Source organism: Pteropus vampyrus, unplaced genomic scaffold, assembly GCF_000151845.1.
Source record: "Pteropus vampyrus isolate Shadow unplaced genomic scaffold, Pvam_2.0 Scaffold330, whole genome shotgun sequence".
Lineage (NCBI taxonomy): Eukaryota > Metazoa > Chordata > Mammalia > Chiroptera > Pteropodidae > Pteropus > Pteropus vampyrus.
The window spans coordinates 1,060,558-1,087,314 of NW_011889111.1; the positions used below are offsets into that span (position 1 = coordinate 1,060,558).

At 40.1% G+C, this 26,757-nt stretch overlaps 1 protein-coding gene and 1 pseudogene across 1 annotated transcript in view; both read right to left on the reverse strand.

The window, feature by feature from the left end:
* Positions 1–1,002: 1,002 nt before the first annotated feature.
* The window catches only part of PIP4P2 (phosphatidylinositol-4,5-bisphosphate 4-phosphatase 2), a 39,305-nt gene continuing 13,550 nt past the window's right edge, over positions 1,003–26,757 (reverse strand). Inside the window, exons 2-7 of the mRNA XM_011378098.2 lie at positions 21,497–21,645; positions 16,563–16,669; positions 15,411–15,534; positions 11,752–11,804; positions 3,377–3,467; positions 1,003–2,570 (exon numbers count right to left, since the gene is read on the reverse strand). Of these exons, the coding sequence (XP_011376400.1) occupies positions 2,427–2,570; positions 3,377–3,467; positions 11,752–11,804; positions 15,411–15,534; positions 16,563–16,669; positions 21,497–21,645 (668 nt within the window). The 3' untranslated portion in view covers positions 1,003–2,426. The remainder of the gene's footprint in view (positions 2,571–3,376; positions 3,468–11,751; positions 11,805–15,410; positions 15,535–16,562; positions 16,670–21,496; positions 21,646–26,757) is intronic.
* Positions 12,610–12,728, reverse strand: LOC111730716 (annotated as a pseudogene).

Consider the following 26,757-nt stretch of genomic DNA (forward strand, 5'->3'; position numbering starts at 1 on the left):
GGGGCGGGGTCGTGGTAGAACGAGGCTTGAAAGTGGTAAGGAGAGCGGAGGGTGGGTTGCGTGTGGAAAGGAGGGACGGAAGGCGAGACGCGCGGCGCGGGCTCCAAGGCTGTTCGCGGGCCGCCGTGGTGGGACCGAAGGCGGGGCGCGGGCGGATTGTGTATGGAAGGCGAGGCCGTTGCCGGAGCGCACGACTCGAGGGTGGAGCCAAGCGGCTTGTGGCTTGGAAGGAGGGGCCGAGAGCAGCTCGAGGGGGGCGAGGGCGGCTCTTGGGACGCCGGGGCGGGGCCGATGTCCGGGGGCGAGGCTGAGGGCGGTGCGCAGGCGGGGAAGAGGGGCGGGGCCCAGGGCAGCTCGGAGGAGGCGGTGCGAGGCGGTTAAACCAGCGTCGCGCGCTTCCCGGGCGTGCGTGGACGTGGAGGCGTCGAAGTTTCTTTCCTACGTGATTTCTGCTTTAGAGTTTACTTGGAGTTTTTCCATAACACTAAATTAATAAATATTTACCTATACTTTATCAAAATATAAAGTCCAGAGCCAAGGGCATTTAAGAATGTAACATACCAGTTCATTCATTTATTCATTCATGCAACAAATATCTATTGAGCACGTATACATCAGGCACTGTTCTAAATGCTGGAGATAAAGCAATGAGAGGGACCACAAAGGTTCCTGCTAGCATGGAGTTATATTCCAAAAGGAATATACTCATGCAGCATATAATTTAATATGGGATTTCAAAGTAATAGGGAAGAATGGATTATTCAATACATAATGCTGTTACAACTAGTTAAACATTAAGAAATAAATTAGATTATCACTTCATACCTTACATCAAGTATATTACAAATGGATATAAAAATATATATTTTTAAATGAAACCATGAAAATACTAGAAAAATAAGTGATTATGTAAAGAAATATATGTTCTCAAACATGAAAACTCCAGAACCAGATCATGGCAATTGTGGAAATCACATATTTTTAAAAATGGAATAGAACAAATTAATTTTTGAACAATAATCTTTATTAGTGTGTTTTCAAAGGTACATAATCCTGAGCTACTGCATTTATATATTTATATTATTCTTTTAAGTTTGCATGTATTTTGCTCCAAACTCTGATGAGTACATTTTTATACTAATTAGGAACATAAATAATTTAAAATATTCTTATCCCTGGAATAGCCAGTTAACTTACTCAGATCATCTCATTTCCTAATTCTACATTAAAAGCTTTAGAACATTATTTCTCAGCTAAGCAATTTCTTTTTCAAAACTGCAAAGATGGGCAGTGTGAGAGCTGATTCCTTAAATCCTAGTGAATTCTTTGAAAACTAAGATCTATTTTTTGTCTTAGATCTATTTTCTTGAACAAATTGATTATCTGACCAGCTATATTTGAGAATGGTTAAGAGTAACTACCTCTAATCTCAACATTTTAGCCAGTGTAAAATGCTATAGGCTCCCTTCACATATAAGTAGTTCAAAATTATCCCAATGAGAAAACTTTACCATGATTTAATGAAAAGGAGGGTGGCCCAGTGTAAATACATCTTTGTTTAAATGGTTAAGTATTATAAAACATGTTCCATAAAATACTTCCTCCAGGCTATGTAAAGAAATACATACGGCTGATTAATATTAAATTTCATAAATCTAGACCAGGACTTTTATAATTGGTAAATAAAAAAGGCAGACAAAAATGAAAGACAAACGTCCTGTGATCTTTAAGGGAAAAAAAAAACCACAACATTTATCCAACATTATCTTTAACTGTGGACAAATAAATATTTTCATTCTTGTATTTGAAATTACTACCAAAATATTGTATCTTTCTATAAACAACAAAAAACAAGCATACAGCATCTAGAAATGGTTTTATCTGACAAGAACGTCAAGCGTTTGAAGATACACTCAAATTTTTTTCCTGAATAAAGTTACTATGATCTTAGGTTAAAGTTACAATAAGCAATTCGAGCAAAATGCATATTGCTTAAATTTTAAAGCAAGCAATTTTGATACCATTTAATTAAAATTAAGTATAAATGTAAAGATACTGTAGAAACATTTATAAACACTTCTTGGGAATACATATCAGCAAGTAACGGAATAACTGATTTAAAAATAATGAAAGGTGATGTTAGATCTAATGCTTGGTGACAGATCCAAAAATATCTTTATGAGATGTAAAAGAACATGAAGACACTGCTTTATTATTCAGAGCTTGAAAATCTAGCAGCAAAACAAAATATTATTTGCATATAATGTAATGCAATGAGCATTTGTTCATAAAAGACTCCCAAAGTCCTGAAACTTTATACATAAACCAAAATGGAATCCATTAGGATAAGTGATTTAAAGATGTCCAGAGTAGCTTATCAAGAACAGCTCGATACTCTCACCTGCATCACTTAATCATGAGCAAGCTTATGCAAAACTGTGTTCTGGATAACTCACTCTTATGGCTCCCCAATAACAAGCTCGTATAAGGCAGATGGAACCTAAGAGATAAGCAACTGCCCAAGAAACATACGTTGCATGAAATCGCCTTGCAAAATCTTGGGTGCCAACCTAAGATAAAAAGCAATTAAAAATTAAAAGATTAGAAACTTTAAAAAATTATCTACTTGTGAGAACTTGTGTTGGCTTACATGTGATTTTTACGAACTATATCCCTGAGGCCACAAAATCCCTATAAAATATGAGCTGGTGTATTTCTTGACTATCACTGACGGCAAAATTTAATAAGATGATGCTACTAGTTATAGTAACTATAAATTTTGTGAAGCAAAAAAGCTCACTAAAATATGTTATCTCCAAAAGGAACTTAATCTATGTAATTCCTTAGTATTGTGTGACACAATTGGAACATTGCTAATAATTTAGGACCAGGTAGAACAAAAGAGCATGGAAAATTAATGGAATGGCAGCAAAACAGATCAGTCCCTTCTACTTCTCGGGCAATCCTCGTGCCAACTGCTAAGTTTTTGTCTCCTCTAAAAATAAGCCACCCTCATGTGGATAATCACCTATGCTTGACTTCAATAAAGCGAAGGTGGTTTTTCAGACTTCCACCGCTGAGTATGGCTTTGTCTTTGGCCGTGGCATTAAGTAAAAGGAAAGTGAGCTTTTGTTAAATAGATGGTAAAGGCCCCGATGTCAAGGACCTTCAGAGGTGTCCCAAGACACCATGTTACCTGGATGGGCAAACCCCACTAAACACGAGTCTGAAGAATGAATTTCAAAAGGCCCACAGTCCTTCAGAAGCTTCTGGGCCTGGTAAGGCTGTTCAGGGGTCAGTCACTGAAGGTTGTCCCAGGCCTCAACATTTACTCATGATAAAGTTGAGAGTAAAGGATTCTAACAGTAATACTCACAGTCAATCCAACTCCAACGAAAATACATATCATTCCAATGGTAATGTATGCACAGCAGCGTCTTCGCGGAAGTGCACTACCCACTGAGGAACTGCAAGTTCATAAAAGCAAAAGAGACTACTAAGTGTTTACATGATGATTCTCTACTTCATCTTTGTGAATACTCATATACAGCTTAATAACATACATACTTTCATTTATTTCTTCAACTTGAAAGACAAGAACATGCATAGAAATGTCATTTTTAAAGGCTAACATTAGCCATAATCATGAATGGTGAATTTATAATATATTATTGTGGCTTTAAACAAAATTTAAGCCTTTGTCATTGACAATATCCAAAAAAAAACCATTGTGGTCAATAATGATCTTTCAAGATAAAAATCTATTTCCAAACACTCTATTCCAGAATGGAAAGTGAGTGCTATCTTACGAATAGCATTTTCATGTCAACCTTGAAAGTAGAATACTAAATCATATATAGCTGAGGTTTCCCCTCTAGCCTATGCTTTTCAATGACCAATTCTCCAGTCCTGGAACCAACTTTTAAGATTATGAAAACCCCCATCACTCGAATCTGTTTCAGGTCTCCTAGGTTTCTCCTTATCTGTATCAGAACTTGCTGAACAATGAGTTCTAGGATTTTTTTTCTGCCCCAGTCTATTAAGTCTTTGTCCATAAATCAAACAAAAAAACCCCATAAGTGCTCCTGTTTTTTTTAAAAAAAAAAAAGTTATAATAGTATATGCTTAGTGTAGAAAATTTGGAAAATAAAGAATAAAAGAAAAAGGGGAATTACCTATAATCCCATTACCATAAAGAGTCACTCAATGTTTTGACATATTCTCCTCCAGCCATACTTTACAAATATAGCATAAGCATTTTCCTATGTTATTAAGAATTCTTGAACTGGAATTCTGATGGATGAATATATTTTAACCAATTCTCTTCTATTGGACAATTAGTGTTTTCACTATTATAAGTAATGCCAGCTAAACATCGTTTAAAAGCACTGTGCTTATATTTTCATTGGTTTCTTCAAATACATTTTTAGAATTAGGATAACAAAACTAAAGGATTGAACTTTTTGAAATCATTTAATATAGATTGCAAGAAGCCTACGGAAAATTCATAAAAGCATATACAGTTATCATACTTTTCAATTTAAATTCCAAATCCAATAGTTTTTCATTCTCTTCATTTCTAATTTTCATAATTTTCAAAATGATACAAGCATAGCAGAGATCAAACAACCAAATTAGTGCTTTCTTCTCTTCTGAAACATGCATATATTAACACAGATCGCATATCAGGTACTGTGTCATTGAATGATACAATGAAGAAGCTGATTTGCCTTTGTGTGACCAGTGTCAACATCATGCCTAGCACACAGTAATTGCTCAAGGAATGTCTGCTGACTACATGAATACAGAAATGCATCACTTACTAAGCGTAATTTAGAAATGTGCTATTCCAAAGAGGTTAATTTTGCAAAATAGAAAAATGATTTTAAGTCCCAAATCTTTTTAAAATTTGATAAGCGATGCTGCAAACATAATAACAATTCATAACTTAACTGAAACATAAACATGGATGACCTGGGGGTAATCCTTATTTGCTGTAATGCACAGCTTGCTATTGGGAATCACTAGGGCATCTAGGATTCATTGCTTTATGTCATATTTAGCCTTAGACGACCTTTAGTTTTAATTCCTGTATGTTCATTTGGTTGTTCTCCCTGCCTTCCACCTCACAGCTGGCCATTATGTCTCATTTACCTGTGGATCTGCCTCCAGCATCCTAATCTACCATGGATTAGAAACCAACTAAGCTTATTAGAATTATGTACTGAATAAGCCAAAGCTTTCTAAGTGAACACAGGAGCTTTCCTGTAGGCCAAAAGAATATACTTTAATTTCAGTGCATGAATTCTGCTTAGAAAACCCATGCCCATTATTCATCACAACCTAAACTGTCACTACCTCTGGGAAGCCTTCTCAGAAAATAACCAACCTGGTGTTCATCTACAACACAAGTGCTACCTCATCACCGGCGAGGCAATGACCAATACGCACCTGCCGCGTAGATGATAAAATCTCATACCCTTATGTCCTATGAGGTGTCCATATGCAACATACAGTGCCGAACAGAACTCTTATCTTCTTCATATTGAAAATCTGTCTTTTTCTCTCTTTGCTTTTAATATCTTCTATGTATCTTGTCATATATAATTTCACTATGATGCATTCATTCTACATGAATTTGTTTTTCTTTTTGAATCTAAGATTTATTTTTTTATAGATCTGAAAATCCTTTGGAATTACCTCTTCAAAATGCCCCACCCCATTCTCTATTTTTTCCTTCTAGATCAGGTATGTATTAGATGTTCTTATATACATTTCTCTTAATATTACTTTCATCTATGTCCGTCTGATGAATTCTGGGTAATTTACCTCTATCTTCCAATCCACAACTTTAGTTTCCAGCTTAATCTGATCTGCTGTTTAATCTATACATTACATTCAAATATCTGTAGGTTTTAATTGTTTCTTTTTAAATTTGCCTGGTTATTGTTTTGTTAGTTAAATTTTTATTGTGAGAAAATTACAGATTCATAAGCCATTGTAAAAAATAATAAAGAGAGATCTCATATCTTCTCTACCCAATTCCCCGCAATGGTGGCATCTTGCAAACTATAGTACAGTATCATAACCAGGATATTGACATTCATACAGTCTACTGAGATTAACTTACCTTTTTATTTATATTCCTTTGCATTTGTATGTGTGTATTTAATTTCATATAATCTTATCACACGTTAGTTCACGTCCCCACCACGACAGTAAAGATACAGAACAGTTCCATCATGAGGGTCCTTTAATAACCACATTCACAGCCTCCTGCCCACACACCACCACTAATCTCATCTCCCTTTCTAAAATTTAGTCATTTCAAAATGTTACATAAGTGGAATCGCACTGTAGGCAACCTTGTGGGACTGGCTGCCTACACTCAATATAAATTCCTTCAGATTTGTCCAAGCTGTTGGTGTCAACAGTTCGTTCCCTGGGATTTCTGCGCAGTCTCGAGGTGTGGAGGTACCAGTTTGCTTACCCACACACCATGGAAGGACTCCTGGGATGTTTCAGATTTCTGTGTGTGCCTGCTCATTCCTCATCCGTTTTCTCCCTATTTCTACTTTTTAAAAATATTTTAGACCTGTTATAACATACTCTGTATCTAATAATTATAATATTTGAAGTTCTTGGGAGTCTAATTATGCTGTTTGTTATTGATGTTGATTCTGCTTATGGTATATTAATTATTTCCTCATGTGGTTGGTAATTTTGTTGAGAATTTATTTTGGCAAAATTTTCATTTGTTTTCTCATTTGCTCTCTAGAATGATACCAACCCTCAACTACTTTAAAATCATTTCTGGGACTGGGTTTTCCTACACCATATAAATGAGGTAAAATATAAAACTCAACCTCATTGCTCTTATAAAATACTCACTTAGTAATATCCCTTTCCTGGTGAATTTCTATCCGCACCGCCCCCAACCTCCTCTTTTCATGTAGAATAGTCTTTTAAGGGCTTTATTTTTTTTAGTCGGGGGGGGGGGGTGGAAAAAATACTCTTTACCTTCTGTAGGTCAAGGCCTTCAGTCTCATTCTTCATCTGAATACTGATACTGAAAGCTCTGGGTCCCTGATGTTGGCAAACACCCTCAGGACACTCCTGGTTGTCATTTCCTCTTCATTTCTGGTCCCTGGAGATTTTCTTAACTTTCATGTGAACTGAATTATGCATTTAAAGAGATGTTTGTTATAGTTAACTACTCTTTCGTATTACTGGATGTGAAAGTCAAGAGCCTCTAATATACAAAAAAAATGTGGACAACAAATCTCCAAGAGGAAAAGCTCATGCAATGTTTCCCAAACATCTAACTGTGCGCTCTTCAAATGCTTACCTTTCCCCTTCACAGTAGCATTATGAAGGACCCCTGGAAAATGAAAGAGGTGCCAAGCAGTGGACTCTGCAGCACAATCTTCAGATGAGGTAGCCAGGCAAGGCTCTGTTAGGTGGGGCTTGTGGACAGGATAAAATGTGAACAGATGGGGGAGTAAGAAAGTCATCTTAGCCAACAACAGTAGCATTGTTCAGGTATGAAAAATATAAGAATTCTGTTCAAGGAACAAGCAGAAGAATAACCTTTCTTTCAGAGAAGGTTTCTGTAGGTGAGCAGCAGAAGTGTAAGAGCCCATTTGTGATGTTAAGTAGGTGTCTGAGTGCTCAAGGACACCCAGGTAGAAACAGCAACAGGGAAAAGACTGAATGCAGGTTGTGCAGTTACACTAGAAGCTCCAGAGAGAGATCTGGGGTGGTTATATGGCATACAGGTTGGGATTTTATGGCATACAAATGACAGGGGAACATATTAGAAAACCCAGATATAATATGGTCAAGTTGCAACCCTGGAAAATAGAAAAATTTGCCAATTTGGAAGAGAAAGTGAAGTCAAAAAAGGAGATAGCAAAGCAAGGAGAAGTGGGAGAAAATTATATCTGAAAACTAAGAAAATAATAAATTTTAAGGAAAAAACAGGATGATCAACAGAACAAATACTACAGAGAAAAAAAGCAGGATGAGGACTGTACAGATCCACTAGAATTTGCAATTGGGATGTGGACTTTGTCAGAACAAATCTAGTGGCTAACTGCACTTACTCCAGAGAAAAGAGGGTGCCAAGATCAAATGAAGGGAAAAGACTTGAAAGGAAGAGATTTGCTCTCTCTGAGAGGAGGAAATGAAGTGAGCAGATACAAATAGGTTTAGAGCAGGAAGTGTGAGGATGAGGGAGTTCACAGACAGCCTCGATCATCTTAGAAAAACATGAGGCATCTCATTTGCTGAGACAGCAGGTATGAGGGATGGGCATTTAGAGGAACAGTAAGTATCTGGAGACAATTGCTTTGGGGAATTGGGGAAGGACTTAATCAAGGACACTTCAAAAAGGAATATCAACCAAGGCTTTAGCTGACGTGTAAAGCTATACATTTGTAAAAAGCTAATCAATACAGAATTTCTTCAGCTTCAAGTTATCTGGGGGTAAAGGGAAGGAGGAGCCACGGCCATATCGATCCAAGATTGGTGGTTTGAAAAGCAGATGGCTGGATATGAATTTCAAGGAATGAAGACTTAGCCAATGTAGCAAACCTAGGAGTCTCTCTATGCCTAATATGGCCAAAATGAACTTATCATCCTTCTGCCAGACACAGTTCTAGAGCCTGTATTCCGTATCTCAGTGAATGATTCCATAGCCTCTCAGATATCAGGCCACGCTTGGCCCTGACCTCTCTTATCTCTCTCCATATTCGGTCCTGTCTACTCCATTTCCCTATCTGCACAAGTAGGTCCTTGCACAAGGAACCATCCCACCCTCTTCTTCACATCATCCGCACACATCCCTCCCTCTCGAACGCCTTCTACCACGCCCCCTCTTCCTCCTATCTGACCAGGGGCTCTTCAGAGTAGGCACTGTGGGGTACACCTCCTTCAAGGCACTTAAAACTTTATAATGGTGGCCATCCTCTTTTCTATATCCACCAGACTGAATTCTCTGAAGGCAAGGTTTCATCTTTTATTTCAAGCACCTGGTAACAAGAACAGCACTGTTTGTTGAATTCATGAATAATTATAAAAGAAAGCACTAAACAGCAAAATAAAAGAGTGAGAGTCAGCTATTGTTTCAAATGGCAGGAGGCAATACATGAAGCACATCAGTGATGTAGAGAAATAATATTCAGCGATAACTATCATGGAGTCCATCACCAACTCGACTAGTCTGAGGTCCATTGTAACATTTGCATGGAAATGTAATCCGACTTGTATTTCAGATTGCCAGGACTACACCCTCTGTGCAACAGTAACCATGTGCTGCCCAACTGAAAGAGGAACCTTGCCACCAGCGGCAACAGCCCAGCAGCTGAACGAGCACCAGGAAGATGGAAAAAGGCTCCTTGGCCTCCGGAGCCCTGGGGAGCCTTCCCCTGCACGTTCTGTGATGGTTTCCGGGGAATGAATCGGTAGTCCCTAAAACTTACAAGTAACTTCGAATAGTTGATATTTGTATTTGAAGAAATAAAAGTCTATCTCAGAATCTTACTTCAATAGATGATTCATCATCTCGTTATGAAGAAAAACATTCAATGAGAAACCGAGACACAAGCCACGAGCACCCATGTGATCACAGCATCTTTGCTCAAGTCAGGAATGAGTGCCCTGAGCCCTCCCATGTCTAGCATGTGATTCCAATGCTGTCAACATCCCTCGAGAAAGATATTTAAGCAGATTTATCCTGTGCGAATTTCTATGTAAGCCGTTCCCTAAGTAACTGATACAAATTCTTCTTCCCATTAATACATGGTCTTATGTTTTAACTGGAGTACCAGACATGCAAAACTTCTTTATTAGTAGTAAAATACTGCCACTGTTCTAAAATAATTAACCAAGCACATCACTTCAGCCAAATCTTTAATCTCTCTAACAGTTCCTCACTGCAAAACGAGGATGCCAACTCCTGCACCCTGGACTGCTGGGCAGATACAGCTAGTACTCTGCGTATACAGAGCAACTGCCACTGTGTTTAGTAGAGACTGCCAATCACAAGAAGTCTGTTTATTATTTCCTAGAGAATTTTTTAATTCAATTTAGTGTCCTCAGTGAAGATATCTGCAATTTATTTTTTTTCATTTTTGTAAAAATACGTATAACACACAGAAATACGGATCACTCACACATATATTCACATACTTGTGTAGCGGGTGTCCCTTGAGTATATATTTTTCTGTGTACTTATTTTGGGTTGTCCACTTTGCTTTTCCATGTACAGACTTCTACTGAATTCAACAAAGTTAAGAATTCAGATGATTGATTTCACAAAAAAATTTAAAAATCTGTTCCTTTGAAACTAGAAATATGCTGTGAAGAGTTATTCTCACAGCGCTATATTTAGTTGACATTAGTTCTAACAGAGATAAATGGAAACAATTTGTTCCATGTTCTGTACTTCTCGGGCACTTTTTACTCCTTTCCTCCTAGAAATCATTCCTAGGATTTCTCTGCTATCAAAATAGATAAGGTATTTATATCATACTAAGGATCACACAAATTAAACTATGAACTCATATTTTCAATTTTCAAAACTGAATTGTCAAAACATTCCAGTTTAATTTCCTTAGCTTAAGTTGTAATCCACACATAAGTAGAGAATAATAATTTTTAAATTAAAATATTATCAAAGTAGATTCCGTGCAGAAAGCCATTACTACAGCCGGCTGAGATGGCTCTCCTTAGGAAAGTCTGCTTGCGAGGCTGGCCCTTGGTGGGCATCTGAGAACTTAGATTGCTAGAAAGTCTCCACCACTCCCTAAGTACTAAGAGCGGCTTACGACACCTCATTTGTGCAAACACCATGGTTTATGCTGATACCTGCTTTCCTCCTGGGAGACTGGAAATCTGGTGTGTGTGAGGCAGTAGGTGCCTGCATGACCAGCTGCATGAAAACCTCGGGCACCGCGTGTGTCATGAGATTACTGAGGTTAGGAGGGACTGAGGGAGGCGGGTGTGACCACTAGGACCGAACTCTGGGTTTCCTCCAGACTTCCCCCATGTGCCTTTTTCTTTTGCGGACTTTGCTTTGTATACTCTCACACTAATAAATCACAGCTGTGAGTACAAATATATACTAATTCCTGTTAGTCCTCCTAGAAACCCATGGAATCTTGGAGTGACTTAGAGACCCCAACACAACTGTCGTAAACTGTCTTTAATCAGAATATCCTCTATTTTTTCCCATTATTATATCGCCTTTGGTATTTTCCTTAGGTGCGCCATTTAGGAATAAGGAGAAAGACTGAATAATTAAAATAAATAAATAATTATATAAGATTTGCCGTCAGATAATAATCTTCTTAGGCAGGAGATGACAACAGCTAACAACTACCTAACTATGAACCCCCAAACAATTAGATTTATCTCCTAGATGAGAGCCCATTTTTAAAATTTAATTTTAGATTATTTGTAATAGACTGTAACCTCTTAGGACATTTGAAAATGATAATTTTAGTTATTTCTTTCTTATAAGTCAATTTTTCCTTCAGAGAGCAATAATCAAGCTAAATCATTTTAATTTCAAAATGGAATATGTAATCAGTTTAAAAAAATTTTTTTTAAGTCTTCAAAAGTATAAATATATTGAGCATTCAATCATCCTACGCGTCTTAAAATCGAAATCTACTTAAATGAGAATTCCGAAACCTTTAAGCTGTTCTTGAGTACTTCCCAGGAGCATTTCCAGCGCAGGGAACTTACATTTTTTTGCAGTGTGGGCATTTTGCCAGAGTGTTGAACCTCAGTTCCATCCACTGTAAAACAAATAAAGAGAGGGGCAGAAAAGGAAAACAACTGAAAACTACCAATCTGATAAGACGTTTCTTACAGTTCAAATGTTATCAGAGGTCACAGTAGAAGCAACCACCTTCTCATGGCTGACATGAGCTTTTCCCTCCAACACGTCTCCTCCACCCCTAAAATACAGTTCGGGATTCCCCTCTGAGACAGTTCCCATGGTTTTTCCAAGGTTCTGACGCAATCTAGGTTTGCTTTACAGAGAAAACTGAATGCACTGCTGTAACTGGGGTCATTTCTTCAGATTTATGTCCCAGTTCACTCCCAGGGCATAAAAACATATTTCATGTACCTTCGACAGTTTGTTTTTCCTTTAAATCTTGAGGTCTAGCCTTTTAAATACATGAATATTTAGATTCGCTACTGAAATCCAACCACTTATTCTATTAACGTGGGAAACGCATAAAGTAAATAAACTAAATAACTTAGAACAGGGACAACCCAAGTCAGGAAGCTGCTTTCTGCTCCTCCTTTGCTTATGCTGAGTGACAACGACACACTCCCGTGGTGCAAGTTTCTCTCCCACCTCCCTCCCTGTGAGTGAGCAGGCTGCCTTCCTCATGGGACTGTGACTCCGGTACCTGAAACGAATTACTGGTAGTAAGCTCACTGGTTGAAAGAATGTGAAATACAAATTTAAAGTAAATCTTATTTATTTATTATTTATTTATTTATGTATTTTAGGCGAGGCAACCCTTGGTTGACCTCACAGATTGTAAGGACCTTGTCAGCTTACAATCCCTTATTCTTTTTTATTTTTTACACCTACAGCACCTGGTCTTTCTAGGTGGTCTCCCATCCAAGTACTAACCGGGCCCGGCCCTGCTTAGTTTCCGAGAGCAGATGGGATCGGGCTTGTTCAGGGTGGCGTGGCCATAGACTTAAAGTAAATCTTTATCACAAAAAATATATTAAAAAATGCCTCTCATCTTCCATCTTGTTTGCTTTTCGATATATTTTCTTGTAAAGTATACATTTCCTTTCCAGTTTTAGGAGAACTCCTTTAAGTACTTTAGCAGTTTTATCATCAAAAAAACTTTTATTAAAATTATTTTTGCTTATGATTTTGAGTCAGTCATTTCTCTTTTCATAATTTTTCAAAATTATAGGTAAAGTAGGGCTTCACTAACTTAAACATAATCAAATGTTTTCCACAAGATATATAGAAGATAACTTTCAGGATGTATCTGATGTATGATTTTTAAAAAATTGTTTCATAATTAACTTTTAAACAAAAATTAAGGAAATATGGGTTTGCTAGTCCTGTGTGAATATATTCACACAGGGAGGTGAGGGAGGAAGGGGGGAAGTTTTAAAAAGTTTAACTCCTGCTGCATGTACAGATATTCCAATCAGTGATTTACCCTCAAATATAAATAAACTCAGGAAAACTTCTATCACAAAAGAAAAACAAACAAAAAGCACAGAGAAAACAGAGATAAGTCATAAAAAAGAATATCTCAGGAAAAAAATGTAAGTAATAGCTTCAAAAAGATGCTATAAAGAAGAGAACACTTTAGAAAAAGGAAAGACTAATCAGAGAACACAAGAAAACTCTTGGAAATTAAAAATTGAGCTAGACTCTCTAAAATTAAAATTTTGAATTAAATTTAGAAGATATGGTTGGAAAAGTTTCCCAGTAAGTAAAATAAACAGCGAGAGAGAGAGAGAGAGAAGAAAGAGAAAGAAAGGAAGGAAGGAAGGAAGGAAGTAAGTAAGTAAGTAAGTAAGTAATGGATGGAATGAAGGAAGGAAGGAAGGAAGGAAGGAAGGCAGGCGGGCGGGCGAGTGAGTCAGGTATCTGTCATAAGGAAAGTCCTAGAAAGGGAACGAAGCGAATTGTGGGGATGGAAAGAGCGCCCACCGAGGACCCAGACGGGTTCACACGCGCCCTCCCCAGGCACATGCCAGGGCTTTCACAGCACCTGAGAAACGAAAGAGGAAAGGGAGTATAAGGAGGGCGAAAGGTCTCACAGAAAAGGTCACAAGTCAGAACCCCAGCTGGATTTCTCATGGAGCTGGGAGAGGCCTTTACGTTTTTGAGAGGAAACAACTGTCAACCTACAATTCTCTGAATCTGAGCAAATTATAAAGTGAATGCGACACCTGTTTAATAAGTGAAAGGGTTCAAATTTATTTCCCTACATCTTTTCTCAGAAAGCTAAGAGAGGCTGAATTCCACCTAAGGGAACAAAGCCACAACCGTGAGGATGGCATGGGACCCAACACCAGAAGCAGGTACGAGGAACTCTAGGGTGATGATGAGGAAGTCTCGGGGGGCAGCCGTGAGGCCCGCCACTTAAACAGATTCCAAAACGTGGAGGAGTATACTGATAGAATTTTATAGTTCTATAAAAGGACATGGGAAGAACTGAAGATTTGTACATAGAAAAGTAAATTTAAGAGAGGGAGGGAAAATTATTAACAAACCCAAGAAAAATGTAAAAGCCACACAGGAGTAACGTAGTACATCGCTTGGCTCGGCTGTGAACATAAATTATAAAAAATGCAAACATTAAGTAGTAATTGAATAAAATATAACTCTACTGAGTATGCATTTTACTAGGTAATAGGTAATAGCTAAAATTGTTTAATCAAAAAAAAAAGGATAAGCAAACAATTTGAACACATAGAAATAAGTGTCCGCGGAGCAGCTGGAAGAGCCAAAAGTTTCTGGGGAGGTTTTGGGAGTGAGTTAGGTAAAGAGTTGACCACCCATTGCCCGTAAAGCACTACGGGCCTATTCGACATTTGAAATTATGCGCAAAATTACTTTACTAAAAATAAAAACTGGGAGGGAAAAAGCAAGCCCCCCACTTTCTTAAGCTGGCTCATCCCTTAGTGGCAGCAGGTCCCGCTCACAGATGACAGTGACCTCCACAGCCCAGACCGAGGCTCAAGCTGAGGAAGATTTCTTTAATACTCAGCTCTAAGGAAAACTTTTTGTCCCCTTTGAAGGCTGAATGACAATAGAAAGCCTGTTCTTTCCCTTCCTGACAGGGTGAGTCATGATGCAATTAACTTTTAAAAATCAAAGAGTTAGTTAAAAGTAGTAAAACGAACTCATAACTTTTGCTCATATCAAGTTACTTACACCTTCTCATTTTTCATCCAATGGTTTATCTAATTACAGATACCAGAGTTAATTCTCCTTACGCTAAGTTCAATTATTTTAAACCAGAAAAATCTTGAAATTATAATAAGGTTTTCTCTGAATCTGGAAACCACCAAGCAGGGCCGCTGCAGAGACCCTGCACGCTGTCCCCTGAGGTGGAGGCGGGGCTGAGACACCTCTCCAGGCTCAGGGGGATGCCCGGTCTCCTGCCAGCCCACCCAGAGGCTTTTAACCAATGGACCAATCAGAGGAGGCACCTTTCATCTAATTCACAAAAGAGGCAGTATATCTTAGCTGCACCTCCGATTCTGTTTTTCTTAAAAAGGCTCTATTTTAATCTTTTCATCAGTTTGCTCTAGACAGAACAGTAAGACCGTGAGCAGTGGTCAAATGACATGATCACACTGCACTGAGACTGGTGTCGCCATCGCGAGCGTCTGTTTCTTACCAGGAATGTGTTTCCACAGTGCCCACACACAACCCTTGTACCTTCTGGCTGGACTGGCAGTGCAGGTTGGGCAGGCTGCTCTTCAGAGACAGGCATTACTGGGCCGAGGTTAATTATGCGTCTACTGTGGAAAGAGAAAGGGCACCATTACCCGACCCCGGCCCGAGGGCAAGCTCGCAGCTTGCAGCACGCGGCCAAAGCCGTGGACCGCAGCCCTGAAAGCAGGTTATATTTATTTTGTAAATTAAGTGAATTAAATGTCCAGCTTTGGAGCCAACATCACAGAAAGTAGCAATAGTCAATATTTAAAATGCAAAAAATATGAGAGTTTTTCTACTTGGAACAGAAACCACGTATTACAATATTGGCCCTAATGGATGGCCTTGGGAACCATTTACCTGCCATTTGCGAGTTCTTGCAAGTTCAATCAGAAAACAGTTCTTACCATTCTCTGTCTAAAAAGACAACTCGAGTTTGGTGGAAGACTACGTACGTTAAAATATTCGACATCGACAAACGTGTGTGTGCCATGAGGTTATCCAAGTGTAGGGACACGACCAGATTCCTCCAAGCAGGCTGGTCCTCCCTGAAGTCTTTTAATCAGAGTTGGACAGAAAGGAAAAGGGGGAGCTCATTTCCTTGTAAACGATTCACGTACAGGTCACAAAGCCAGGCATCACAGAAAAAACACAGTCAGGGTCTTGAGAGTCTCCCATCTGGGCACAGCCCGGGGGCACCTGGCACGGGCAAAGAGCTCCGGAATTCACAGCGCCGATTACGCTCAGCAGCAAGCAGCGCGGCACGCGGTGAGGCACACGGTTAAAACACTTCCGAGTCAACACGAGGGATGGACATCAAAGGCAAACTAATTGCTTACTTTTAAATAACTTCAATGGTTCACTGATTTATTACATTGCAGCAAGTACTCACATAACACCAAGAATACTTCCATTGCTCATTCAAAGGTATTATATCTCACATATACCTGCGACAATTAATTTCAAACTAAGCACATCATTCCTTTAACAAAGAGAAACAATCTAGGTCCTATGATGACAGAGACTGTTCAGAACAAAGCCTGGCACATAATGAGCCTTTAATAAATACCCACTGAACGAACAAGTAATGAATGAATGAGTCTTTCTCTCTTACCAGTTGGGTCTCGGACATCCTATTCGTCGAGAGGTGTCCTTACAAATGAGGAGACAGTTACAAGGGCATCTGACATACTTCTTCCCTGCTGGGGGATTTTTGATCGGCTAGATAAGGGAGGAAAATGGAAACACAGCGAATTAAACGGAATACAGACTGCCAGCGCTTGTTTGTGCATAAAAAAGAAATGATTCTTTAAAAACTGAAGCAGTTTAAGGAGAAGCACATCTATTTGCTTCTAAATAGCTCAAATGTTGGCAAAAGCACCCAGTGAAGCTTTGGAGGCTGCAGATATTTAATTACGAGGGGCATGTTTCAGGATAGGTCTGTATAGGCCTTTTGACATGGGAAGAATATTGCGTGCAGACTGAGGGTCGTTTTCCCTTTAAAGTTGACGAGGTCATCTCTCTGGGTGGCCAGGGACAAACATTCACCGAAGGCGCCCATCCGGGAAGGGCAGGCTCAGTAAGGACAGTGGGCAAAGGAGAGTATGTGGCAAATGTGAACTTTTCCTAAATTTTACTCACTGGACTATAAGAAACGATTAATTGTATGACATCATGTATGTACGTATGTACACATGTATGTATGTATATATGTATTTTATGCCTACAGCACTCAGTCTTTCTAGGTGGTCTCCCATCCAAGTACTAACCAGGCTCGACTCTGCTTAGCTTCCGAGATCAGACAGGACCCAGCGTGTTCAGGGTGACGTGGCCATAAATTGTATGACACCTTTTAACTTAAAAAAAAGCATACTAGCTCTTAATGCCAGCATTTCTCTCTTTTTTTTAAAATTTATAATCAATTTAAAAACAAAAATAAATAACACCGCAGAAAACGCTTCTTTGGATAGTGGGACTTGAGCTGTGAAAGCAAACAAGCTGACGGAGTGTGGCTCCCACGGCATGCCTGCCGGGCAGCTGTGACCTGAGTCTGATCACCCGGACCGCAGACGACCCCGCGCTGAGGGGCCGTCTACAGAATATCCTGTCTGCACGCTTCAGAAGATGTCAAGGCGATAAAGGACAAGAAAGACCGAATTTCAGGGAAAGGGAGGCCAGAGAGACATGACAGCCAAGCGAACGTGTCATTCTAGATCGGCTCCCAGACCCGCCCTTTTCAGCGGAACTATACGACCAACATGAATGAGGTGCGAAGATTAGATAACAGCATTGTAGCAATGGTAATGGCCTGCATTTGATAGCCGTACTGTGATTGTAGAAGTGAATGCTTTGTTTTGTTTTGTTTTTAAGAAATCCACATAAAATGTTCAGGGGTAGAAGAGCACCAGGTCTGCAATTACCTTAAAAGGCTCTGAAAAAACATAATTTATTTTCTTATTTAGAGAATAAGAATGCAGCACAGAGCCAGCATCTGGGGGTGCGCATGGAGAGCCTCAGGAATTCTCCACTATGCATTATTATTTTTGTAAGTTTTCTGTATGTTTGCAATTGTTTTTTTTAAAGATTTTTAAAAATTTAAGTAAATAATCTTGTTAGAAATATAAACAGATTAGCAATAAGCCACCTATAATTTATTAAACTGTATTTTAGAGAAAATTCAAGTATCTAAAATTCACGATGTATTGCTATAGTATATCCAAAGTATCAAGAAAACCAGAATTTGGCTCATGTTCTGTCTCCAAATTCTATCATTAAGTAAAACGTGTGCTTGGCAAATGACAAGATTTGTCTTTACAGCTCGTCCCCATTTTGCTTCTAGACCTTAGTTCATCTGTGAGACAAGGAGACTGAACGAGAAGGCTCAAGCCCTGGTCCTCAGGGCCTGCCCACGCCGTGTCATGTCCAGTCTGCGGTGAAGTCGGGAGAAACGGCTCTGCCCTGACGCACGACGGTTAAGACTCTTATTTGGCAAAATAAACTTTTCTGCGGCAGGCACTGTGCTGGGCGCTTCACCTCCTTGTAATCGCAAGAGCTACCCTGTGGGGTAGGAGTTACTGTGCCACTTTACGTGAGGGAATCACAGTTCAGAGAACTGCCCCGGATATACACCTACTACTGGCCGAGGCAGGATTCAGAGTCCAGCCTGTCGGCCTCCAGATCTCAGACTCGTAATTGGTCCTGCAGCCAACTAGCTCCTCTCTCTCCAGGACTTCTCAAATTTCTCACTAACCTGTCCTAGAAATCACTTCTCCTTTAATGTTAAATTCTGTAATCTCCAACTTGCTAAAATTTACCCATATGCTCTCTCTTTCTTTCTCTCTCTCTCTCTCTCTCTCTCTCTCTCTCTCTCTCTCACACACACACACACACACACACACACACACGCACCTTACTTCCCTTTCCAATTCTATCTACTAAAATAAAAAGGACTGTTATTAGCCGTGTTTCGTTTGTTTGTTTGTTTGGTTGGTTATCTGGCCATCTTTAATCCCCACAGGAATGTCAGGCTCCCTCGGAGGTGGCTGCCCAGATGATACACTTGACGCCCTGTTTTCAGTTGACATGAGGAGAATGAATCACAGTAAAACTGAGCAGGGGACATGAGGAAGCTGCTTTTTCCAACCTGGGTTCTCTCCAGAGAACCTCCTAGCTGCCTAACGCCTCCTCGATTCATAAGTCTGAGATCAAATTACATGGCGAACATTAGCAAGTCATGTTTTAAAGTCCTCGAGTACTTTTTCACTTTTCCTCCTCCCCCGTAATGTTACTAATTCCACACAAAGCGATCTGATTAGCTCCTATTCATTTGCTCTGGAATATTCACAATAACTTACATCTCTTTATATAACAGGGGTAGTGATGATAGAAAACTGCAGCACAATTTTCTTTATGTCCAGAACTAGTTTATTCGTAGTCAAATCCTATTTATCCTATACGAACGCATCACTTCTAAGTGGCCAGATGGAGGATGATGGCTAAATCCACAGTGACTCTGAGATTCCTGCATAAATGACTAGTCTGCTGTCCTGCTGACTTCCAAGTGCGAGTAAAAAGCTTCAAACCTTTTTTCCTACTTATTAAAGAACAAAAGTTTCTATGGGCAGAGTGCTGCGTATGGCTTTGATATGATTTCAAATACACCTGTTTATGACTAAGACAAAAAGAGGTTGTTTTTAGAAGTAAAGTTGTTTCGGCATGAGTGAATTAGCTGTGTCAGGATGTCCTCATGTTGCTGTTGCTGTTCGTAAGGACCCCAGCTCAGCTGCTGAGGGGCGCAGCGGGGCTCATGGGTGAGGCCCTGTGGAGAAGCCACCAGGCCAGGGGACGTCTGGGCTCTAGATGCCGGAGGCTGTGGGCGCTACAGAGAGTTTCGTCTGGTGGCGGTGGCGCTAACCCGGGCAGCAGTCTCGGGAAGCGAAGGGACACCCGTTCCTGCCGTGGCCCAGGGGACTCTGGTCGGCAGTGGCTCTACACCACGCAGCAGTCCCTGGGGTGACAACCCTGGGAGCAGCCTCGCCTGCGCCCACACGGTGCCTTCGCCCCCTAGCACAGGAGACTCGTGTCACCCCTGGCAGCTGGAAGTCAGCTCTTGGTGCTTAAGGCTGGCTCTTCTGAGTGCTTCCTATAGAAAGTTCCACCGCAGCTAAATTTGACTTTCTTCCTTTCCTGTCCCCTGGAACAGCAGTGCCTGGAACGACCTGTCACTTATTTGGACTACGCTATTTCAGTGCTGGCTTATTAGGAGATATTGTCTTGTATACTACTGCCTTGAGAAGTGATTTTCATTCCCACGGCAAATCTATGACAAATAAACTGCTCTCCCTAGATCAGTCCCCGAGTATAACTTTACTGCATCTCCCAAAACAAAAGCAAAACAGTGTAGGAAAAAGGATAAACAAAACAAAACAAAACAAAACAAAAACTAATATCGACTCCAAGGAACCCTGAGGCGCTGGTATATTTTTTGATTACTATTTATGTCTAACACTCTTAAGAGCTCGCCAACTCAAAAAACAGTACTAAGAAAGTTAATGCTAATTAAGTACACTAGTTCGTGTTCAAATAAAAAAAAAAATAGCTGGTTTTACAGAAATCACCTATCTATTCAATAAAATGATTCTATAAATGATGTCTTTAATAGAAAAGTATTTACAATAAAATATATTGCTTCCCAACTTGAGGCTTTATTTTATGACTTTTCTGGAAACATATGAAGTCCAGCCCCCAGGCGTTATAGCTCCCAGAGACAAGATAATCGCCGGCTGGCTTTTCTTAGACTTTTCTAAAGAGGAAAACAATACAAATAACAAAAATCAAAGTAATATTTAATTGCAGATTTTGGGAGAAACTGACATTTCAAAAATAAAGCCTAACTATGAAAGTAGAAATATATTTAATCTAACCAGTATACTCTTTACCAGTTTATTACTTGAAACTAAAAATTTTGCCTATTTAGTTGCTCTTTCTAAAGTTCAATAAAAAATAAGCGCCCTTCAAATTTTTTTAGCATTTCAGTAAATTATTATTAAATGGAATAAAATACCAAACTTCTTGTAAACAATATGGCACAGACGTCAATAATAAATGCATAATCACAAAAGCACAGGAAAACCATACTGACATCCTACAGACATAAAACAAGTTTAAATAATTTTCTACATAAGTACAAAGTCCACATTCATAGCAAACTTCAGTATATTTTAATTTTAGTGAAAATCAGAATGGATTTCATTGTGATGTGGATAGACACTGAAGATAATTATAAATAATTAGCTATAGTCGGTCTCATTTTAGACAGCAAAGAGCCAAAATGTGTTATATTTAAATTCGCCATGAAATTTTTCATGATGAAGTTAGCATCCTGGATGCTAAGAGAGAAACAGACAGCCAGAGAGAAAAAAGAAAGATGAAAATCATACATCTCGGTCTCCAACCCACCTCCACTTCTGAGGCGCACTGCTGGAGCACCGCCTTTGGAGAGATGCCAGATAGCAACTGACGCTGTTATTAACAGGAATCTGCACTCACCGTCGCTTCGTTGCAGACCGTGCACTTGACCACGTGCTGGTGCAGCTTGCCATCCAGGCCGATGAGAGACTGGCACACTCGGCAGTTGACTGCTGGGACGCCACTGGCATCCGGGCTGGCGATGGCTGTGTACGGCGGCGGGAGTTCCGCTGGAAAGACAGTCGTAGCCGAATCAGTGTCACAGGCACGACGTGTGATACATGCGAAGTGAGAAACTAGCAGACATTTTCCCGTTCTTCGAGCTATGTTTTTAAAGCTAAGCAACTTATCCAGTTTCTGAGCAGAAGCGCACATGGGCTATCTTGAGAAATACAATAATTCCTAACTCTGATGAAATCCAAATCGTGTTTGCCAAGGCCCGCAATTCTGTTCCCATATCAGAACAGCCACTCCATTCCTATGTGTAGAGTCACAGAGCTTGTAACAGGAAGGTGGTGATTTATGCCCAAAGTAAAAATCCAACACCAATCGTCTACTAAGAAACAGAATAGTTAATGAAAGAAAGACTTTACGCAGCTTACACGCACACACACAAACGGTGCAGCTGTCGCGCTCTGTTTATGCTAGAAGCAGGATAATAACTGCTGGCTACAACGAGAACAAGATAGGGTTTTGTCAGTCAAAGGGAGATAAAAATGACCCTAGGAAAACTAAACTTGTCAGCATGGAACAAAGCTAATCAGAATGGAATCATGCTAATTTCAGACACAAAACAAAAATAAATTTAACAATTTTCAGACTCAATTTCACAAAGTACAGGTTAAAAACTATGATGTCTGGGATCTAGTTTAAATACTCCGAGAAAAAAATGAGGAAACAGATGAAATAAGAGTAGCTTAACACATGATCGAAGCCCTGTGAGAGAGAACTGAAATTTCAAGGGGCTTCTGTGACACTGCAAAATACAATCATAATACAATAGCTAATCATGAACAGAGCTATTCTTGAAATAGAGATTTTCCACCCCCTGGATTAGCTCCTGAACTCTGTGATATTTTTAAATGAGTTAGAGCATAACACATTATGGCATGTTTAAAATCCACACAGTACCACCTGGCAACGTTGTGATTTATCATGTAGATTTTTTCAGTCTTGCAAAGGATTAGCAACAAGTGTTATTCATTCAAATGATCCATAATCAGCTTCGTTTCTGCAGCAGCCAAGGCTCTGAGAGAGGCCACTCTGAAATGACCACACACACACACTTCTGGGAGGCTCACACCAGAGCACTGCCCAACACTGAGCCTGAAAAGAAGCTACAGATGTCTTGAATTGTAAGAAGAGCCTTAAATTCTTGAAAGAATTTGAAGTTGATCCAGAGTGACCTGGAACGTATTAATCAAGATAAAAGCAGGTAAAAGGAACAATGAGTCGACAACAGATCTGAGCCTTTGCAAGTTGCAGATAAATTTATCAGGTCTCAATAAAGAAGGTATCGTCACATTTGAAAACGAAGACGCACCGTCCGGTGTGTGATGCTACCCTTTCTTATAACGATGAGCAATAGCATTGTCAATGGAAGTGAGTTTCCTCTCTTGTTCTTGAGCTACAAAGTGACGTGAAGTTCTTTTCCTATGATCCCAGATCTCTATCTTACGCAGTGGGACAGAACAAAAACTTAGAATTTCACGGAGAAAGCAGGTGCGCGGGCGGCGAGGGAGGCTGCACGTCGCCACTGCGTGGAAGGCTGAGGAAACCCGGGCCAGCTTTGCTCGGAAGAGAACTGTGGTGGCAGATCTTGAGGCACGTGCAGTGCACCAGAGCCATCAAAACCCTGTGCATTTTTCCTCTAAGATTCACACGACATAATTTTTAATCTGTCTATAAAGGAAAGGCTTCGATAACAGAAATATGCCCAAATCTACTCCTGGGAAGTGGAGGGGGGAAGACACCCAGTGAGGGTTGTAAATCTAAGTGTGGAGATCACACACTCCACGCAGCCAGGTCACGCCTGGCTTGTTCAGGCTGATTCGCCCACTCTTCCCATAGTGTCTGGTCTGTGACAGATGCTCACTAAATATTTATTGACTGGAAGGATGAATGAATGAATGAACAAGCGAATGAGTGAGCCACTGAAATTGATCACACAAATACTTGTCCTGGGGAAGTAACAGTATATACTGCTGCCGCTCTCCTTACAGGGAAGCCAGGGTCTTGGCCGGAGAGTGCAGCGTGACAAGGGTCACTTCCCCGCAGCACACCCTCCAGTTGTGCACGGAGAGCAGAGAGGCAGGCAGAAGCCTGCCGGGGGATCAGTTCAGAGAGCCGCACAGGGACAGACGCTGCCCTGTGTGGCTCCGCAGCGCTTCCCGACCTCGCTTTCCAGTCTTCTGTCCCTGACTTCGGCACTAAACTGATGCAGGTATTTATTGTGCTTTTGCCCAAGGAAATGTTCACTTGTAACTCTGTCTCCTCATAATTCTAGGAATTTATTCCACAGAGAGTAAACCTGCAATAATTAGAAACTTGGATTGTTCGCGTTATATCTTTTCACGTTAAAACAGCAGCTCACCACTATTCCACCTATTTTAAATCTCTGTTCTGCATAAAAAGTCCACTGTAATCTCAAAACTAGGGGTCCTTAGATATTAAAAATCACAAAAATTATTCATTTGAACATCTTCTTATCTGAGGGGTCCCCAACCCCTGGGCCCTGGGCTGGCAACAGTCAGTGGCCCATCAGGAACCAGGCTGCACAGTAGGAGGGGAGCGGGGGGCGGACAGTGAAGCTTCATCGGTATCTGCAGCCGCTCCCCAGCACCAGCATCACCGCCTCAGCTCTGCCTCAGATCCTCAGGCACCAGATGCTCACAGGAGCACCAGTCCCTGGTGCCACAAAGGTTGGGGACCACTGGTTAAAAAAGTAGTAATTTTCTTTATGGGGTCTGCCTAAGTGGAAAATAGTTTTCCTTCAAGTGAGCAGTATTGGTTAGACCAGTAGTCCTCAATATTAGAAAACTCCCTCAATTTTTCGGAATTGCACAATGTTCGGAAATTTAAGCAATCTTAGGAATAAGGTAGTCTAATTTCTTTATCTTATGGAAGAGAAAAACTGAAGCCCAGCACTCAAAGCCAAGGACAAGGCAGGCACGTTTACGGTAAAGGGGAAGAGTCGCTATGAGCAAAGTGACCCACCAGGACCTTGGACAGAGCTGACTGAAACGGGCGTGAAGAAAGGCTTCGGTAAATGAGTAGAATTGGAATATTTCAGTTTCCAAAATCCCGTTTCTACTTATCTACCCATAGGAAGTAAAAAGTATGTAGAAGTATCTAATAAATAATACTGATATGAGGCAATGACTCTTGCCTTAGGGGGAAAATATACATATATATGCTTTTTCTTAAAGAGTACATACAGTGATACATTTCCCACATCAAACCAGGACTCTTCCTATTAAGGTCCTGACAGGTTAGAGGAATGGACCAAATCAAACACAATGAAACGCACGGGGCAAAGCTCTCCACAGAGATGCGGGCACAGGGTCTAAAATGCAGCCTTTGGTAAAGGGGACGAGTCAAGGACGAACCCTACAAAGACCAATAACATAACGTGGCTCAAGCACTAATGTATCTTTCCAATACATTAAATTTTTATTAGTAACATACTTGTTAACAAGTGTCGTTCAGAATTGCTACCCTAACTTCTGTGTCCATCCACCAGGCCCAGCCCGAGACTGGTTTACATGATTTTATGAACCTTTCCTGTTTCTTTAGCATAGTATGGGCAGTACGCCCAATACATATTCCCTTTCCTCCATCTTTCTTACAAAAGAGGGACTATGCCTGACACATTGCTCTTCATTTCACAGTCTTTCCATAAGGATATATAGTTTCCTCAAGACAGCACCACAGAAGAGACACTATATTTATTTGAGACTAGGTCATAAAAAAGACTCTCCGGCTTCCACTTAGGTCACCTTATACTCAGGCACGTCTGATAGTTATAATAATCACATTCTCATTAGGGGCTAGTATTAAATATAAATACTACTTTCGTTGTGTATGGCAAAATATTCTACACAGAGAACCAGGACAGGGTCCTTGAATTCTATAAAGTTGGAAAATGGTTTTCCTATAAATTTTTAAATAATTTTATATTAATTGGTGGAATCCATATGGCTCCGTAGAAACCAATGTTTATTTGGGAAACAAATAAACACCCTATAGTCTAAGTTAATAACAAGTCAGATATCCGCGGAAGTTGTCTCACTTTAAATCTACTATCATCTCTCTATATTGCTTTTCCTCTGGATGGTTTATCTAGTCACTTAAATCTCTGAGACTGTACAATTTTATGTTGTAACATACCTTCCCCAAAATTATCCTGCTGTAGAAATCACATGTTCAAATGTTGAACAATTAGGGGCTTTCTTGAACGCTTTTTTAAAAGCCATATTATGAATATACCAAGTGTACGTATCTCAACTTGACAAAGAATGAGAGGAAGAAGATTTTGCCATTGTCTTTAGAATTACATGCTTTGAACATGTTATGTGGCACGTACAAATCCATTCTATGGAAGGATAAAATATTGCAAGGTAATTGGGCTTTTGATGCCTAAAAGAGCCACATAATATTCCTTAGTGTGCAACATACTATCCAATTTTCAAAAGGGTACTGGAAGGAATGGGATTTAAATGAATAAGGGACACTAAAAGTACAAGAGAGAGGTAAGAACACATAACAAGCACCTATATCTTAAAGTCATAGATACATTCTCCTCGATGTATACAGATTCCTCACTAAGAAAACTGTGTCATAGGGTACAAAAGCAAAATGACATGCCGCTCCTCCTCTGGGGGAAAACTGAGTCCCAGAGATGTGAAGTAACTGCTCTAAGGTCAACAGCTTGCAAGTCACAGAAAGAACTGTCCCCAGGCCAGACCACACCTGGTGGCAGGTGGCTCTGAGACCAGATAAGGGGATTTAGTTGTCCAGCCTTGAGAAACTCACCTGAAGGCCAGAGAAAGGGGCCCTGCTTTCAATTTCCTTTTCATTCATATATATATTACTCTTACAGAGAAGAAGAAATTCACTTGACAACAGCAACCAGGGAAAGAAAAAAAATCTAGAAAAGTACCAAAGGAACATGTGAACTCTGATGCGACCCCCTCTCTCCGCCCCGAAAAAAAAGAGCAGTCCTCAAAAGAACAGAAGACAGCAAGAAGAACGCATTCCCTTAGGAGCTTTGCAAGCACGGTCACTTGTGGGCTGTGCTCTCTCCCCACCCTAGTGAAAGTGAGGCGCGAAACAGCTGAGCA